Source organism: Suricata suricatta, chromosome 11 (assembly GCF_006229205.1).
Source record: "Suricata suricatta isolate VVHF042 chromosome 11, meerkat_22Aug2017_6uvM2_HiC, whole genome shotgun sequence".
Classification (NCBI taxonomy): domain Eukaryota; kingdom Metazoa; phylum Chordata; class Mammalia; order Carnivora; family Herpestidae; genus Suricata; species Suricata suricatta.
The window spans coordinates 65,456,802-65,477,045 of NC_043710.1; the positions used below are offsets into that span (position 1 = coordinate 65,456,802).

The 20,244-nt window shown below is 36.4% G+C and overlaps 1 protein-coding gene across 2 annotated transcripts in view; it reads right to left on the minus strand.

Moving 5' to 3' along the window:
- DLG2 (discs large MAGUK scaffold protein 2) overlaps nucleotides 1-20,244 on the minus strand; it is a 1,964,578-nt gene that overhangs the window by 1,536,216 nt on the left and 408,118 nt on the right. The window contains exon 4 of one of the 2 annotated variants that reach the window (XM_029956387.1): nucleotides 13,515-13,610. In XM_029956387.1, coding sequence (XP_029812247.1) covers nucleotides 13,515-13,610 — 96 coding nt within the window. Of the gene's footprint in view, nucleotides 1-791; nucleotides 924-13,514; nucleotides 13,611-20,244 lie in introns of those variants that run through there. The other variant, XM_029956381.1, reaches the window with a different exon arrangement.

Sequence of the window (20,244 nt, forward strand, 5' to 3'; positions counted from 1 at the left end):
AATGAAAAAGTATGTTTTAGTTAGTTGTTTTCTAAAAATAATAGTAACTTCTATTCAAATAACCAGCATTAATAAAATTTAAATACCTTATTTAGAATTGATGACAGAATAAAATAAAATTCATTTAAAATTTTTAGTTTTTTTCTATAATTCCATAATAGAAATGCCTATTGACTTTATTCCACTCCCACTTTTATTTCTATTTCTGATAACACAAATATTTCATTTGCCTCTAATCAAAATAGAATCAGTTCGACATTAAAAATTGTGTTTGTTTGTTTGCTTTAAACCAGGGCCTAAGGATTTTTTTTCCTTTAAAAAAATTCACTAAAATGCAGAATATCAGAATTCTCCAATCAGAAACAATATGTCAAGCCATAGTAAAGCTGATTGGCTTCTTCAAGCATAGAAGACATGGTTTTTAAATGAAAAGCTAATTATCATACTCAGAAAGACTACCCTGATATGTTTTGTTAAAATGATGTGTAAGCTACACTACTACTACAGATATTTTAATATTGAGCTATAAATAGAGGCAAAAGCAAATCCTTCCATAAAAACACAGGCAAATTCTCCTTTCATTTGCACAAACACACAATATCACTATAAGAAGTTGAAATCAAATAAGGATAGGACCCTCAGACCCTCACGGGGAACAAAATGCCCAGCAAAGTACATTATACTAATCATTTTATCTCATGAACTAGCAGCACCTACCAGAGCTGGTTAATTACAGGACCAGAATAATAATAGAAAAATGCTGCACACAACAGCCCTGTTTCCTATCCTACCTTTGTGGTGACAATGCACAGGCAATCCATCCTGGATCCCTACACAGGACTCAGTACATGGAAATCACACCAGCAAATCAGCAAAGGTGAGAAAAGCCTTTTGATAAATAGCACACAGAGAGAAGCAGAGCCTGGATTCTGCACAGACGGCTTTTCCAAGGGGGCCCTCATGTGAAACTGGAGCCCTCCTCCATACAGCTCAAAGCCAGCAGGATTCTCTTAGGCACCAGAAAATCCCCTAGAAATCAGCTCCGGCAAAACTTCCCGGTGGCTTGCTGGGCTCCGCGGCAGCATGGTCCTTTAGTGGATTCGGAGATCAGAACAAGGCTCCTGTGAGTGCCCCGCACAGTCTATCGTGGAGAGGAATGTAACACCAAGCACCAGAGAATCACATTTCAGCTCTCGTTCTTGTTTCTGAATTCTGATCTGCGGCTTCAGTATACCCATAAGAGCTGCTTTGCCAAAGTCTCCCCTTTGCTGCCTTCGTCTTTCCTACTAACAACTCTGAGTAAGCACAACACAAAAACTACCCGGCCCATCTATCATAGGGCTGTCGTTTGGCTGCCAGAACAGCGGCTTTGGATAATAAAAAGCTATTTATTATGAACATGATTCCCGGGAGTCTAAATGACTCGAAAGACATGACTGAAAAGCTACGGTGCATGCAGGGCTGAATACATCACATCCCAACTCACTTGCAATTTACAAGGGCAGCTTCTTACAAATGACTAACAGCTGGAAAAGGAAAGCGGGCCAGGGACATTAAAAACTGGATTTGATAGTGTAATTTAGAACACATCGAATTTTCTTCTTTTATTTCTGGACCTATTTGTGTGGTTACTGACGTATGTGGATACACAAACAACCTAAATATTTAAAGAAATAACTGTATTATAAAATTGGGGTGACAGGAGGTTCCAATGTGTTTACAAAAGTTCCACATTCTGAGAGACAAAAATGAGCTCTTTCCCAAACTTTTCTCTCCTCACGGGCTGCCTACAGGCACTTATTACGTGGGCAGAGCTTTGTGTTCCCTTCTGCAGCATTTTAACGGCCAGATGATTAACCTTCCCTCTATCCTTAAATCCCTCCCTAGTTTCTGGTGAAATGGCCACACAGACTGCCTTTGAGGTACTCAACAACATCACTCTGGATAATAAAAGATTCCTCCTTCATTCTCTTAGACAAATAGGCAACAACACATGGTCTCACAACAGAAAGAAACAGGGGTGCAGAGGGAGGGGGTGGGGGATTAGGGAGAGAGAAAGTGAATGACAGAATGGAAAGCACCACCTGACCAATGAAAATGGAAAATCTATGCCTCCCTCACACCAGAAGAAAACATATACTTACCTGGATCATTGAGAGCAACAAGAAGAAATATCTAAGGACCTATACACACTGATTACCTCTTTAAGATACCCATAGACCATTCCCCACCTACTGCATACCCCCTCTCATTTTTTATAGAAAATATATTTTCTACAATGAACAATTTGAGAAAAGGATGAACATGTAAAACTCATCCACCTTTCATGAATTATTCAGGTTCTAACCTTGATATCTTCTTGATTGCCAAATAGATGAGTGTCTCAGAAACTGACATGCCATTATTCTATCAAAATGAGAGCACTTTTCTAAGGATTTTTAAAACATCTTAAAGTTCATAAAAATTAGATATGTGTTCAAAGGAGCAAAGAAAAAATGGTGGCTCAAAAAATTGTTTATAGATTAAAAAAACTGTTATCCTAATGGTATAATAATCTTTAGATAATTTTCAAGTTAAATAACACAAGTTAGACATATGAATGGACATGTTTTGATCCATTCAATTAGTTGACTGTCTTATGGTTTCAAAAGGTTAAAAAAGCATCATTTTGCCTACTTACCCTTTTCCTCATTTATTACACCATCATAATTTAATTCATTACTTCCTAAGCTTGCCTCTTAATATACATAATATTATGTTTGAGCATTCCTAGGTATTAGTGTTTCTATAACACAAACAAGGCATCTAATATGCAATTGATAATGATTGTTATAGTCATCTTCAAATTCATTAGGCTTTATGTTCCTATAGCACTTTAAATTTGACAAAGCACTTGTGACCTTCTTACCACCTTGAAAATTTAAATGACTTCCCAGGACAGATACCTAAAAACTTACTGCAAATCCAAAGCTTTGTTAGTCATGGTCAGAACAAAAACAGGAATCAGGAATAGGAGAGTAAGTAAACTTATAGCTGCATAAGATAGGTATTTTACAAGGTATCCCTTTGATAAAAGGTACTTTTGGAACTACACCCATTTCCCCAGAAAAGAGATAGCTAAGATATAGACAAACTAGCAGAGGAAGCTTGACTTCTCTTCTGACCTAGCTAATCACAGCTCAAAGAACTGCAAACTACAAAGACCTTTAAAATAAAGGCAATTCATCTAGCATAACTTCCACCATACCATATACACTTACTAAGTCATGCATCCAACATGTTTGTTAAGGGCTCACTATATGATTTTTGGATTAATGCCTCTGTCACCTATTAGATCATGAGCTCCTTAATGGAAGTTTTGACTCTATATTCCCTTTGTCTGCTCCAGTATCTCATTCATTCAACAAAGGTACTGGACAATGTACTTATGTGTGGACAGACGGATGAGCAAAAGCTGGCAGAATCCCCACCTACAAAGGTATCAACTAGGACCATACAGCAAGCACTTAGGGTATTTGAGAATCACAACATAGAGGCATTTAATCCAGAATGGGGTAGCCAGGGAGAGCTTTCCAGAGAGGAACCTTGAACTGAGTTTAAGAAGGACCCACTAGGAACAGGAGAAACTTAACAGGACCATATGGGAGGTTAAAGAGAGGGAGAGAGGCAACCATAAGACTCTTAACAAACTAAGAACAAACTGAGGGCTGATGCGGGATGGAGAATAGGGGAAAATGGGTAAAGGGCATGGAGGAGGGCACTTGTGATGAGCACTGGGTGTTATATGGAAACCAACTTGACAATAAACTATACTAAAAAAAAGGACTCACTAGATTAGATAGAAGTTGTGAGGAAGAAGAATATTATGCACACTTTATATGTGAAAAAGAAGTGAATCAATAATGTCTTTCATCTTTATGCAATCAGGTTATATGAGCACATCCAATAGGTTTCCATTAAATAAAAGCACTTTAGAGCAGACATTTTACAAACAACATGCAATCTCTGTGGAAAAAAAAGAACATCATTCATATAATGTTGAGTATAAATGTGATATAAAAGCACATGGAATATACATATTGTAAACTCATTAGGTCTTGTTTACCACATGTGATTAATTGGGTAACGTTTGTATGGTTAGACCAAAGAAACTAGCTAACATTTTGAAGTGTGGTTCCATTTAGGATGCAGCACTCTACTTTGTGTATACCTGGCTCTCCATTGATTTTCCTCAGATGTAAAGATGACAGAAGGTAATCCACTCCTTTGTCTCAAGGGAATCATTCTTTTTATTTTTTAAATTAACAAGGCATCAGCTTGAAGCATTTTTTTTTTTTTTACAAACAGAGCACTCAATTGGGCCTGTGACTCCACGTGACGTGTTTGGCAAGATATAAAGCCACAGCCTGAAAATTGTTTTACCTGATACTCCTTAAGGTTAAGGATACAAATCCAGGAACATATTGATTCTTAGTAAAATCTACCATTGGAAATTTGAGATCAGAAAATTACTTTTATAAATTTCTTGCACTAAGCCTGCACTTCAACCATTTACAAGCATTTCTTTATTTTGTTTGTCTCCAACAGGATGAAATTAAACTCTAGTGGTGAAATATATCCTGGGCTTATTCTCCTAGAATCTAAGCCCTTTGCAGACAAATATAATGCATATCTCTGCCACCTAGCATGGTACCTACACTTAAGAGGCACAAAATAAATATTTTAGGAATAAAAGAATGATCACAGCTTCAGTTAGGCCATTTTTATCTTGATAAGAGAATTTTAAACCCATGATATGCATCTTTTGTCCACTTGAGTACTCTATGTACATATAGTATTGTTTGTGTGTGTATATATATATATATATATATGTATGTATATATATATGTATACATATACATACATTTTAAGAAAAATATATGTAACATTTATTTATATAAGAAAGTAATAGATTGATGTATATATGAAAAGATATTTGCTAATACAAATACTTACATTGATTATATTTATATTTATCAAGTGTGGGGCACCTGGGTGGCTCAGTCAGTTAAATGGCCGACTTCAGCTCTGGTCATGATCTCACAGTTCCTGGGTGCGAGCCCCACGTTGTGCTCTGTGCTGACAGCTCAGAGCCTTGAGCCTGCTACTGATTCTGTGTCTCCCTCTCTCTGACCATTCCTTCACTCATGCTTTGTGTTTCTCTCTCTCAAAAATAAATAAACATTAAAATTTTTTTTAAAAAGGACTGTATTTATCAAGTGCTATTATCAGAAGTACTGTGGCAGATACTTTATACATATTACCTCTGATGGTCACTAGACCCTTCTAAAAGGAAATATAACCCCTGATTTATAGATGAAGACACTGAACCTTGATACTTCCTCTTATGTAATACAGGACCTAGGTTATTCCATCCCAGAGTGCAATGTGCTTCCATCTCATACTTCACCTGAGACAGTTTCTGCCTCCCTGGGTCCAACCTGAGAGTGAGACACAGATCTGAAAGGCCTTCTCCAGCAGAAGGTAGCCTGGACTCTGTACAACCAATTACAAACAAATTGTATTTCCCCCTCCACTTAAAAAGACAGGCACATCTTTGAGCTTCTACACTGAGGTCTTTATAATTTATAAGGACCTTGGGAGCAACCCAGAGAAATAGCCTCCACATTAGAAAGATTAGCTCCAAAGGAAATCACTGAAGAAATCCACCCACAATGGACTTCCATCCCGTCTGTCTGTTCCCCATATACCCAGGACAGCAGGCACACAAATGACATCTGCAAAGCTTGTTAGCTTAGTAAAATAAATAGACTGCGGGCAGATCATGGCAAAATGCCTGCCCTCATTTTCAAACTCTCCAGAGGCAAATAGGAAATTAGGACCAACTAGAAAAGGACTGACTTTTCTAGACCGTTTCCATGATGTAAAAATATTGGGATAGTACCGGACCCCTAAAATGATTTATGAAAGGTAGGAGTTTGTATATTCTGTGTATGTTAAGTATGTAGTTTTCTTTATAAGAGAAACATAAAAATTAAACAAGAATCTTGCGTGAATCAAAAATTGCCACATTCACCTACTTTCCCACAATCGTCAATTGTGCTGATGTAAGTGAACTGAAACATACCTAATTGATAACCATGTCCCACTCCCCTTATTATTATCATCAACTTGAAGCAACTTCTGAAATTTAGACAATTACAAGTGGTAAACTACAAATGATGAAAACATTCAATAAAAACTGTTCCCCTAAAAAGAACAAAGTTTATATGAATTTTGCTGAACATCAAGCATATTACATAAAAGGCTTAATTTTTCCTACTATTATACAATGCTATGAGTTGAATGGAGTCCAGATATCCAAATAGTCGGGCAGAGGCCACACATCTAGAAAGCTGTCTGGTCTGAAATGCAATTCTGTTTTCAAGTTGACATAAATAATATCTGTAGTATCACTAACTGCCCTCTAACAGTCCCCCATTTTACATCCCATCACACTGACTTGCTATCTGTTCCTCAAATATAGTGTTTCATTCTCATTCTTCCTCAAGGCCTTGCATTTGTTGTTCCCTCTGCCTAAAATGCTCTTCCCCTGGGTCTTTACACAGCTGTCTTCTCCTCATCATTCAGGTCTCTGCTCAGATGTTAGCGCTTTATAAATCTTCCCCAACTGACCTCCTTAATTAAATTACATTCCCTCCCATCATTCTCTATCAAATAATCCTATTTATTTCCTTCATAGCAACTATCACAATCTGAAATCATCTTCTTTATTCATATCTTACCATATCCTCTATTTGAAATTTATTCCTGGGAGCAAGAAGTTTATCTGTTTTGTCCCTGGCTATATCTCCAGTGTTTAGAACAGTGCCCAGCTGTGTGGCAGATGCTGACGATTTTTTTGAATGAATGAATACGATGTATCACAAGGAAGAACTTTTAATATAGCTTGGTTTCTAAAGATGTGATTTACATTAACCATGGTATTTGTAAATACATAAAATAAAGAATAATTTTCAGATTTGGCATTAACTTTTTATTTAGCAAGCTGTGATTAGACACATTCATATACATATTCTCATTAGGTATTTACAACCAGTGAATTAAGTATAATTTTACAGGTGATGAAACTGAGACTCAGAAAAATTAACTTGCTCAAATTTATATAGCTCCTCAGCTGGTAAACCAGTGCATGGCGGGCATTCCACTGACTGAGCAGATGAACCAGGATTGAAGACATCATCTAACTCCAAGTTCCATTCTGTTTTTGTGATAATGCTGATCTGCTGTACTTTCAAAATTATTAATTCATCTATCCAGGTGGTAAATACCATAAACTTCAAATGTTTGGTTCTAAGGGCGGGTTATATGAATGTTCCCTATTCCATCAAAGAATATACATTGCTGTTTTCAAACATATGTAAAACAAACAAACAAAAACTAAGTCCCTAAACACAGAGATATCAAATGATGAGACTATCATTTCTGTAGTTATTTGTGTTGCTTTAGAGGCAGGTAGTAAATCAGTATATTAATATTTGGATTGACTAGTTAAAACTGCTTTATGAAATGTCAGAGTTAGTAATGCAATAACCTGATCTCCTGCAATGCTAGTACAGAAGTCCAGTGATTAATCTTTAATAGACAGAACACTGACCCTGAGGCAGGACAAGATGCTCAAAGATAAAGCACAGTGTCTTCATCAACCATAAAATGAGAAGTAATTACATTCTACATTTTACGTTAGTAAACCAAATTAGTCAGAGTTAACTACAGTATCTCTTAAGAAAAAGATTATTCCCTATTAATTCCAGATACTTAGTAGTTTACCACTTTACTTTCACTGACATTAGAAAAGAGAAAATACAGTCAGTGCTAAAATAATTTTAATATCCTGAGTTTAATTTTTAAAAAATAACACCATAATATTTAAACTTGTCCAGATTGAATAAATACCTTGGGAGGTGGTAAATATCCTAAAACTAGAGGCTTTCCAGATGATAGATTCTCTTTTGCAGGGCAGCAGTAGAGGTTATTTAAAACTGAGGAGAGTCATTGCTCTAAATTACTATTAAAATTACTTTTAATCCTCTGATTCTGTGTTTATTTTTTCAGACTCAGGGGCAAACAGCGGGTAGGTGGGACTTGCTGTGCAGAGCTTGAGGCTGGTATGAGGTGGAAGTGGGGGAATGGATAATTCTGTGTTTTGGGGTCTTTTTTTTTTTTTTTGAATTTAGGTCTCCAGGAAGATTAACTCAGAACCATTTTTAAAAAAGGACCATGGAGAGCATCTAAGGTACACATATAAAGGCAAGAAAATCCCTAGTCTGCTCTCATTGTCTAAAACAAAAAACATAAAAGCTTTCTTTCCCATGGCTGAGGAGCATTAAAGAAAAGAAGTTTCCGTATACATATTGGCAAGGACAGTAAATAGTGAAATAGAGCTCAGCTGCAAAATTATTCTTAATCAGAATGTGCAGGTGTTTAACAGAGTACATTAATAGACACATTTTAATATGAAAAAAACTAAGTCCATGTTGGGATTCTCTAAAATAAATATTTTTCCCATTCTATCAAAGTGTTATAATTTATTTAAAATTTGTTAAAATTTTTATTAAAATATAAATTATCTAATTATTTTAAATTAGGAAACTGAGGCATAGACTGGCCAAGTGAATTGCCCAAGAATGCCCAAATAATCAGAGTACAAAGACAATGACCCAAGTTCTCGGGTCAAATTAGTTTCCATATAACACCCAGTGCTTCTCCCAACAAGTGTCCCCCACCATGACCATCACCCTCTTATGACCTACTCTTATACCATGTTTCCTTTCCAGTCTGGTATGTTCTCTATAGTCAAATTTTTCTCCAAATGGTTACTTCACTGTTCTTGTTAAAGAGACCCTCATTTTATGCCCTATACATTATTTGCATAGTATCCAGTGAGTACCTTTACCAACCAGTTCTAATTCATGAGATTGGCCAGAATCTGTCCTCTGCTTAAGAAATTAGATTTAGGGTACCTGGGTGGTTCAATCAGTTTAAACATACAACTTGGGTTCAGGTCATGATCTCACACTTTGTGGGTTCAAGCCCTGCATGGGACTCTGCGCTGACAGTGTAGAGCCTGCTTCAGATCCTTTGTCTCCCTCTCTTTCTGCTATTCCTCTGCTCATGCTCTCTCCCTCTCTCTCAAAAAGAAACATTTTTTTAATCGGGAAGAAATTAGATTTAAAACACCAAACAACTAAAATATTATCCAAAACATTTTTGAGACATTTTATTTGCAATCATGTCACCAAATGTAAGCATTAACAAGAATACTTAGTCCTTTTTATTTCATTTGATTCTTATTGTAGCCCTATAAGAAAGGCACTACCTACATTTTATAATAAAAACGAGGCCAGCCATTTAATCTGCTCAAGGGTGCATGACTAATTAGTGGCAAAGCCAAAATATAAACTGTGGTCTCTGAGTGTGGACCTTTTGCTCTTTTCACTCTATCACACTGTCCTACATTTTTTTTAATGTTTATTTATTTTGAGACAGAGAGAGATAGAGAATAAGTGGGAAAGGCCAGAGAGAGGAAGACAAAAAATCCCAACAGGCTCTGCACTGTCAGTGAAGATTTACAGAATTCCATCACTTCTGATAAACATATCTATAACAAATTTTGAATATTGTATTGCCCTTTGTAACTTCAGAGTTTTTCACATCCAATGATAAGTGGCAACACCATGATTTAAGACCTTAAACCAGAGGAAGATCAAGTCTGCAATTGAAAAAACTACTTTGGAAAGAACGTGTTTAAGCCTCAATGATGGCAAAAGCATCTCCAAATATATTGAAACTTGGCTTAAAGTATAACAAAAACAGGGAAAGTTTCCGTCCAGAGCACAGATTAGGAATGCAATTGAAAATTATTTCTGATTCTAATTCTTATGGATCAATACTTTTAGGGAACACATCTCCCACTTGACAAAACAGCTTCCGGAAGCCTGATAAAAATTAAGCTATGGACAAAGGCTGTCAACTAAGAGAGAGTAAAGAGGAATGCAGATAATAACATGTTTCTGAATGATGATAAAAAATCAGCACACAGAGTTTTTGGGAAGATCAACAACAAATGAGAAATGCAAACAAGAAACATAAACAGTACATATGGTGTAATTTCTTCTATCTTAATTGCCTTGTAAATACTTGAATCACTTTCTGGGTCTTCCCTAAATTGACTGGTTTAAATTATGTGACAGGAAGATGGCTAGGGACTCATCTGAGGGAAGTCCAGAGGTTTTACTACTCATGCAGTGGTTCTCAAATTGTAGCAAACCTAAGAATCAGTTGAATGGCTCATTAAAACACAGATGTCTGGGTCTCACTCCCAGCACTTCTGATGTACTTGATTTGTGGTGGAGCCCATGAACTAACTTTTTAAAAAATATTTTTAATGTTTTTAATTTATTTTTGAGAGAGAAACAGAGAGAGACAGAGTATGAGCTGGGAGGGACAGAGAGGGAGGGAGACACAGAATCCAAAACAGGCTCCAGGCTCTGAGCTGTCAGCACAGAGCCCAATGCAGGGCTTGAATTATTCACAAATCGCAGGATCATGACCTGAGCATAAGTCAGATGCTTAACCAACTGAGCCACCCAAGTGCCCCAAGAATTAACTTTTCTAGCAAGTCTTTAAAGGATGTGAATGCTGGTGTTTGGGGAATCATACTTCAAGAATCACTGGCCCACAAGTTGGGTTGTTCACATTTTCTCAAATTAGTGTGGCCTAATGAAGATGTTCCTGTTTATTGTTCTGTATACATATCTATCACATAAGTCTAAATTTGCATGGAGTTCATTGGCTATTGCTGGCTAACATACATTAATTGTATTATTAGTGAACTTTATTTATACAATAAAATTTATTGTCTGCTCTTGACTGTCACAGAATGATTCAAATTTAGATCTGGAAGAATCCTTAGGAATAATCTGATCTAATATCCTAATTATGAAGATGAAGAAACCAAAGTCCAGTGTACTATTTAATAGATATAAACAACTGTGATTTCCAAATTGTGGTTTACTGTCAATAGCCTTTGAAGAACTGTCTATATACAGTAGTTACAAAAACATATTACATTTATACAATAATCATGACTATTTTGTTTGTGATATAATTAACTTTAAAAATAATTAAGAAATTCTCACTGGTGCATATTATAATTCAATCAGAACTTATTTTGAACAGCAACAACTATAAATCAAGGCAGGAGCCTCTTCTTGGCCAAATGGTTTCTAGGCAAAAAAAATGTTATAGACTTAGTGATGTAATATAAATATGAATCCAAGAAAACCCTGAGAACTATTTGTAAAGAGTGTACCATCTTAAAAAAATAAATGTAAGACTTGCAATTTATTTCATAGAATAACAATCTACTATTTGCCCGGCAGTACTAACCATGCTCATTTCAGGTCTCATTAAAACCTCACAACCACCCTGTAAGATTAAAATACTGAAGCTTTTAAGGTTTAAGGTTTAAATAGCAGAGGCTAGCAATATATTTTCCGATGATAAAAACATAAAACTTTTTCTAGTATATTTGCTGCACTTATTTAATTTAGCTGCTTGACCAGTTGGCACATTTGTATCCTACTAAGGACTGATGACTTCATTTTCAGTAAGCAAGAATACAAATATCATCTTGGACAGCCAGGAAGTCTAAAAATTTGTTTTCTAAGTATTCATGAGTCTAGTCTGGACATTCACCCTCTCTCTCTGCTTTTGGAGAAAAATACTGCCAAAGCAAATTAGATGACTTCCTTTCCTAGAAATACATTTAGCATATTATAACAGTTTCAAATAGTTTAAGTAACACATTCCATGTTGAACAAAAACATTTCTCAGCAGAGCAGACAATGGTCTTTCATAGAGGGATTCCATAAACTGCTCACTAGTTAAATTTGGCTCTAGATTCCATAGTTTCCTTATAAAGGGAAGGACAATTCACCATACAACCTTTCTTATTTTAACTGAATTCCTCACAGTTAACTGATGAGGGATAGAAGCAGAAAAATGTTCACCTTTAGCCCAGAAGGCTGACGTATGGCTTGCAAATTTTTCTTAAAGATTAAATAGGTGCTACCTGCCACATTCTTAAAGGGACTCATAACTGCCTGTGTATCTCACCAATAGCTAAAATTGATCTGAATGACAAGCACCAGAGAAATCTTGAGAAAATAGTTTTCTGAGCAGAAATTTGAAGAAGATAGTTACGATATAGTATTTCCTGCATATCCTCCCCCTCAAACACTAAGCATATACCCACCAGCTTCATATAGCAAAAGTGCCGCTCTTTCTCCCCACAGACCCTGTCCCCATGCTAGTTAAATAAACGTACTAAGTTACACCATAAAATATCTCAAGAATCCTTTCTTCATCATTCGATCCTAACCCCACATCAAATGATGAAAATTCATAACTGGAGCTAACTCAGAACTTTGCTCAGACCTCAAAATCAAGTCAAAATTAAGAGGCTCAACTAACTGGCAATTAACAGAAGACAGCCCAGGTTATAAATGGTAATATTTACCATTGAGTAGACATATTGCCCAATATTTGAAAGGAATATGAAGACCTACAGAGCCATAATGAAGACTGCCTGTGCTTGCTAACAGAAGATTCAGAAAAAAGACAAGAAGGAACATCACTGAAGGCAAATTTCAAGAAGCATCAATAAAGCCAATATTTATAAAATAATCTCCCAAAAGAATTTTGTGTGCTTTAAATACTTAATACACGTTCATAAAAATAATCATGATTTATTTTATTGCTTTCATAATTAAATTTAATGTTTTAATCATTGAAATGGAGAATACAACCTTTGTATATTTCACTGGGCTATAATAAATAAAGATCAACTTGTGGCAATCGATCAGAAATAAATTAAATCTGAGGTTCTTGATTAATAAAATATTTGTACTTGGAAATAAAATATTTGTACTTTCAATAATTCGGGTACTTGATTTCATCAAATAAAGCAATATGATCTGTTTAGCATTACCTTATAGATGATTGATTTTGATTCCCTATCTTGAATAAATACACAAGGTGACAATCACAAAAAAGTATTGAAGTAGAGTTAAGATTGCTTCAAGGAAGCTATTACCAAAAACCCCCAATAAAACTTAAAAGCCACTTTGAAGAGTCATACAAGGGTTTTTCTCCTGTCCTGAACCAGACAGGAGAGAAAAGGAGAAGTAGAGTAGTTTACAAAATGGTTATGTGGTTACTAGCAACTTTAGAATTTACACCAAAAAAAAAAAAAAAAAACCACACAAACAAAATTCTCATAATGAAAGCACACAACTGCTCAAAATGATACATAGGCCAATGTCAACAGGGTAGCAGGTGAACACAATATTCTGAGCAGGCCAAAACCTGAAATTAGATTATACTTCACAGAGAGTAAGATTTATCTTGCCCATTAAACAGAGAAACAAAGAAAACACTCTAACACTTACTCTTGTCTTTTGGTCAGTTTCATTTTCAAAACACTGATTGTCTTTATTTTGCTCAATACATGAAGTATTTTCCTTTGGTCCAGTGCAATCTGTAAGCTAAAAGAAATAGTTTAAAAAATCAATACTTCTTGGGTGTTCTCTGTCATGTGAACTAAATGTTTTTCAAACTTTTAACATGCACATTAAAATATCTATGACCTGAATAAATATTATTCAGTATTACTTATGTCAGTGTTAGAATATGAATGCACCATCTAACCCATTTTTATATTGCTCCCAAAGAGAAAACATAAAATGGGACAGTTATTCAAAGGCAAGTTTTTATAAATTTCAAAGCTTTTCACTAGGGAGTGTTGAATTTGTATTATTCAGCTGTAAATTGATGATCTGTAAAAAGCTGAACATGGTTAATAGGAAGATGAAGAAAGAAGGGTTAATTTCATCTTATATAAGTTCCCATACTTGCAGGAATCTCTACTCTGTGGTACTTGTTGGAACCTTCAAACAAGTAGAGGCACTAACTACTTTTCATTCTGGACTATCCTTTCAAAGATCTTTGTAGAACTATAACTTTGGATGATAAAAATGTTTACTTCCAGAGCAAAGGTAAATTTGCTTATTGATCATTGTAAAACTCTTCCATTCCCAGGGTGCCTGTATGGCTTATTCAGTTAAGCATCCAACTTCAGCTGAGGTTATGATCTCAAGGTTCATGTGTTCAAGCCCTGCATCCAACTCTGTGCTGGCAGCATGGAACTTGCTTAGGATTCATTCATTCTCTCTCTCTCTCTCTCTCTCTCTCTCTCTCTCTCTCTCTCTCTGTCTCCTTCTCAAAATAAACAAATAAATAAACTTAAAAAGATGGGGCACCTGGGTGTCTGAGTTGGTTAAACGTCTGACTTTGGCTCAGGTCATGACCTCAGATTTTGTGGGTTCGAGTCCCGCAATGGGCTCTGTGCTACAGCTCAGAGCCTGAAGTCCACTTCAAATTCTGTGTCTTCCTCTCTCTCTGTCCCTCCCCTCCTCAAAAATAAACACTTAAAAATGTTTTAAAAATTTTTTTAAAAGATTTCCATTTCTTGGGCTGAGGGTTATTCCCACTGCATCAGACTATATCACTTGGCCATCCTTGCATTGCCCTGTAGGAACTGGGGCTTGAGAAACTGCTGTCTGGATACTACTACAGTGTGCAAAATCACGGCCTTTGTTTCTGTCCTGGGAGTCTTCTGACATTCTGGCATTCATGAAACTCTGTCATTGTTCTTAGATTTCAAGTAGGATACAATCTTAGCCCCTTCACAGTTCTTGACAATTGTGATGACAAGGACATAATGCTGACAGACATGGTTTTCTGCAAGAGAAAGGATCAGGGATTTGCAGACTGATAAAAGGGGTTTCTGGGATGTCTTTGCTAATTGGTAGCCAACATTGTGATGAAATTTATGTTCAACTGCACTTTAATGCCTATCAATGAGGAAGAATTTACAAAGTGGTTCCAGGCTGAGTACTTGGAAATAAACTCAAAGACCGTTCCCAAATGGTGCCCTGCTGAATATACCCTGTGTGGTGAGACTTCCTCACTAATCTGCCAATTACCTGCAAGTCTCAAGATTCACCCTGGATGAGCAGAGTTCCCACCTACATTCAAATAATAGTTATAGAGCAGTATATCTCTCCTGATTATAAAAGGAAAGGATTATGCAACCATTATGAGTGGAAACCAAGATTTCTCTGATTCTAGTCTAATGTAGATGTTCCTCTTCTCTATTCCCATAGTTTACATCTATCATTGTGATTAATTTATTGCATTATAAATCACATGTTTCTATATATCTGTCTGTCCTATTAGAGTCCCTTGGAGGACATGCATTATATCTTATCATTTATTAATTTCCAGAGATCAATAAATATTTGTTTAATGAATGAAAGAATAAAAGATTAAATTAGATAAATTGATGAATGCTTAAATGAAGGAACAAACCTGAAAAAGGAATCCAATCTGGCTAAGAAGAATGTCAAGCTCAACTACCTGAGGATATCCACATGGCTTCTACATCAGAAATATGGAGTCATTTACTTTGTGCTCAGTCTAGAATGGCACATGTGCTGCCATGTTCAGTACAATAATGGATGCAGGAAGAAATTGTGTCAATGCAAACTTAGCAGTTTGGTTCCTCCTGGTCTTGTCAGGCTCTTGTCAGGCTCTTACTGTAGATATCTACATAAATGATGAACATATGTACAGTTTGTGCCCCTGGGGAAGCAAACATTCAATATGCCAGTCTTTAAATTGTGTTAATGGCCTTGCTGCTGATATCAGTTGGACCAGAAATATTATCAGTTCATTTCACTAGGCTGCAAACCAGCTACACACCCCTGAAAATCACAAGTAAATGTGCCTTCCTACTGCTATAGAATTGCTCTCACTTTCCATGATCCATGGTCCCTCTGTTCCCTTTTACACTGACCTTAAATGCTTTATTTAAAAAGATGATTAATAATGGAGTTAAAGCCTCCCTGTTCTTAAAAGGAAATGGAGGGGATGTGTGTCACCCATCCAAATAGCTGGAGAACTTCTGGGAGGGCAATCGCTTAAATTCTTATAGATCTGCTGTGTGCAATCACCCAAATCATAGTCTGTTAGGTTCTGTGAATTGGCAGAAGGAGAGACACCAGGATTCACCTGGTTAGGTTTGAGCAGGGTTTACCAAGGAGAAAGAAGGCCAATGACCTTGTGTATAGGGTACTTTGGGCCAACTCAATGTACCATTTGTGTGGTTTCCACTGCTGAATGTATAAATTGGTCTTAACATTTCTTTGTAAATTCTCAGAAATTCCAGAAAGGGTTCTCCTGATCAGGAAGAGCTATATGTAGAGAAATACTAATAGAACATAAAACGCTCTCAAATTCTTTTCTCTATTTTCTCTTGGTAGTCCAGCAGAAAGGGTGCAGAATCTTAGGAAGAAGAAAGGAAATCATCACCTTACAGCTTTAACAGCAGTAAGGAAAGTAACCCAAGGTGCAATATCTTAAAACAATAGCCAAGCATGGCCAGCAGAAAATGCTAACAGAATCCGGAGCCTCACAATGGATTATTGATTCTGCTGTTGATCTTACTGCCTCAACTATTCCAAACATGTAACTGTAACTAAATCCTTTTCATTGACTGATGGCACTTGGTATGTTTACTTTCTAACATCTTTTTTCTATCCCACTGGCACTCAAGGTCCAAGACCCATTTTTATTCATATGGCAAGGCTTATGATATGTTTACAGTACTTCCTCTATACCTAAATTTCTCTTCCAGTTGCCATTAACACTTAGTGTGAGTTCCTTTACTTTCCGATGTTCAAATTGTTAACTAAAATGATATCCTATTATTTGGCAAGTAAGAAGCCTCAGCTAGGAGGAGTGGATAATAAACTCTCACAAAATCGAGGGGCTACCTAAGCAAATTCCTTTCAGCAGTCAAGGAGATACTCCTGTCTTTTTAGCCTCAACCATCAAAAAAAAAAAAAAAAAGCCCAGCACCTTATTACACTCTGAATATTGGAGATAGTATGGTCTTGGACATTTTAGTTGGTCTTTATTATCAGGTAGGGCACAAATCAGTATCCTTAAAGTAGGTCCAAACCAACTAGCTATGTTAGAAGCTCTCAGTAAACTGTGGCAGACTCTCGGTCTGTACAGCCCCACATTACTGACTCCTGCTGAGCTACAAGTCTTTGTGAGTGAGAGATTGATTAGAACTTCTAGTAAAGAGAAGCAACCTCCACTTAAAATCCCCTGAGGCAAACCTGCTGGCTCAATGGGGTCCCCAGTTCATAGAGGTTTCACTAAATGCCTGGGTCTGCTTCACTAATAGTTTCACTAAACTGAAGCTAGTGGTGTCCATTGGAATGCTGATACCATTTGTCTTACTTCTAGCTATGCAGAACTGAAAACGGTAAAGGGGCAAAACTCAAGGTCATTATTGAAGCTTTGGCCAATGTGCTTCCTGATCCACCCTATTATATTTTTACTTACTCTTAGAGTATTGTCAATGGTCTAAATGTTTGGTCTGCCCTGTTAGAACACTACAGACTGTCAAATTAAGTACACTCCTTCCTGGGGTCATGAAATATACAAATCAGGGCTGCCAATTGTAGATGACCACAGTAATTAGGGCTCTGATGAAATCAACTGGAATCAAGCTGCTGGTTGAGCCTGCACAGTCACTTTGCTGCCTGGATCCATCATCAGACCAAACATGGCACACATTCACCACTCCAGCTGAACACAAAGCAAAGGACTTCATGCTTCTGATGCAGGGACGACCAGGATACCCTCAGGTATCTGAGCTTGTCATTCATCTTAGCCATAGACGAGCCCTTGTTCCCTGTTTGTTTGTTCCTCCAAGGAAGAGACAGTCATCTAATTTAATCCTTTATTTTTCATCTATTAAACAATATATATTAATATTTTTATTGATATTTATTACTCCCTAAAATGCATTTATGCTCTGGAAATTCAATATTTACTTATTATTATTTATTAATTACCAGAATATCAAAAACAATGAGATATACTGTCTATCTTCCATCTCTCTCCATCCTCCCATCTATCTAATGGGACAGATAGATACATAAATATGCAATTTATAATACAATGTGTTAGTCATAATAATAGATAAAAACTATGAGAGGGTCATTTACATCAGACTATGTATGGTATCAAAGGAGGCTTCCTGAAGGATATGACACTGAAATAATTCTAAAGACAAGAAGTTATATAAACAAGCAAGAGAGTTCAGTCTAATAGTAAATAGTGTGGGCTTTGAAAAGGATTATGTTCAAAAAGAAAAAAACATGGCTTTTAGAGTATGGAAGAAATGAGCTGCAATCCCTTTACCTCCACTTACTAGTTAGGTGTCATCTAAAATATGGAGATTATGTAATCCATTGCAGTCTTGTTCCTACTTATCAACCATCCCACAGCTGTGTTGGATGCTATGAATCTACAACTTTCCTACCTCATACCAGTTGGTGTCCCATATTCCCTTCCTGAATCTCAATGCTTTGGTTGGCTTTCTATGTTTTCATATCCCCACCATTATTCTGTCAACGGGTAACTTCCCATCAATGCAGCTCTCATAGAAATGGTCATTTTTCCATACTTTTATATTTCCTTCATTCTTAAAAAAAATAAAAAACCCTTAATCATTTTTGTTCCCAAACTACCAATCTATCTCTGACCTCTCCCCAGAATCAATATTCTTGAAAAACTTCATAGACTTAACATGCAATAGAATGATTTTATGAAGAGTTACAATAATCAAGGTCCTGCTTTGAAGATACTAGTAAATATTTTATATGCATTATCTCATTTAGACTAAACAGGAAACCTTTGAAGTAGGCACTATCACCCTTATTTTCTGGGTGAAAAACCCAAACCTAGTTCCCTCTGAATGCAGAGTCAATGCACCTAGTCACTACACTAAACTCTTGAACTACTTCCTTACCACTCACTTATCCTTGAACCTTTTAAATTATAGTCCCTATACTCATAGCATCAGCATCATCTGGAGACTTCTTAGACAAATTCTTGGGATTCATCCCAGACGTGCTAATCAGAAACAACAAGGATAGGATCCTGCAATCTACAAGTCTGGTGTGACTGTGACACATCCTAGTTTTAAAACCATTGATCTAGATGTAAAAATGTCAAATGATTTCAAGTACTCAAAATAAGTAAAGTGAACCAGGTACAAGAAATATGTAGGAAGAGATGGATGGCCCTGGGCAAAATGGAAGCTCATTCCCTAATGGGTGCAGTCTCTAGTCGTTTCCATGCATTTTCCTTGCAATGAGAAAACCCAGACTCACTATGGCAGATGTTTAGAATTTTCAAGAGAACTTGGAAGTCTGACCTTCTTAGTAAAATCTCTTGATTTTTTAAATGTTGACAGGACTATGTATTTTTAAATACCATGTGAGCTAAGAAAGAATGGGCCAAACAAAATATAAACTTAGGCTAGAGTCTGCATAAAGTGGCCAGTTTGTGACTTCTATTTTCATCTCTGCATTCTGCCCTTATGCCCTGAATACTACACAATTAAAACTCATGGATTATCTCCTAGTCCTCACTGTTTTCTACTTTCCCTAGTTCTCAATGTCTTTCATTCTCTGGCATTTCATACTTTTGTAATTCTTACCTCTATATTCAGAAACAACACATCTCTCTCCCAGTTGATACCTCATCTTTCTGATTTTTCTCTTCCATTTTACTTCCTTTTCCTTTTCTTATCCCCTGCACTCAGCTGTTACTCCAAACTTCCTTTCGTCTACTTCTTCTCTCCATCCTCACTCCCAGATGACTTTCAAATTTAGACTCTCAAATTTTATAGGACCTTTCTAATTTCCAGTCCTGCGCTTTCAGTTGTTAGCATGTATTTCTCTCAAAATCACACTATATCTCAAATATGGTCAGTTTAAATGAATCATTTTATCTTCAGTATTCACTTATACTCCTGGATACCCCATTTCTGGTAATACCACTACCTGGCTTTTAAAGGAGGACTCATACTTCTCTCAGCTTACAAAGCCTGTGCTGATCCACTGCTCTACTTTAGTGAGCTAGGCACCCTCATTCTGTGATCCCCTCAGGACATGTACCTCTCCTTTACATCTCCAGTAATGATTAGTCCACCTTGCTTCTTTTAAGAACAACTCATAATATAAACAAAAAGAA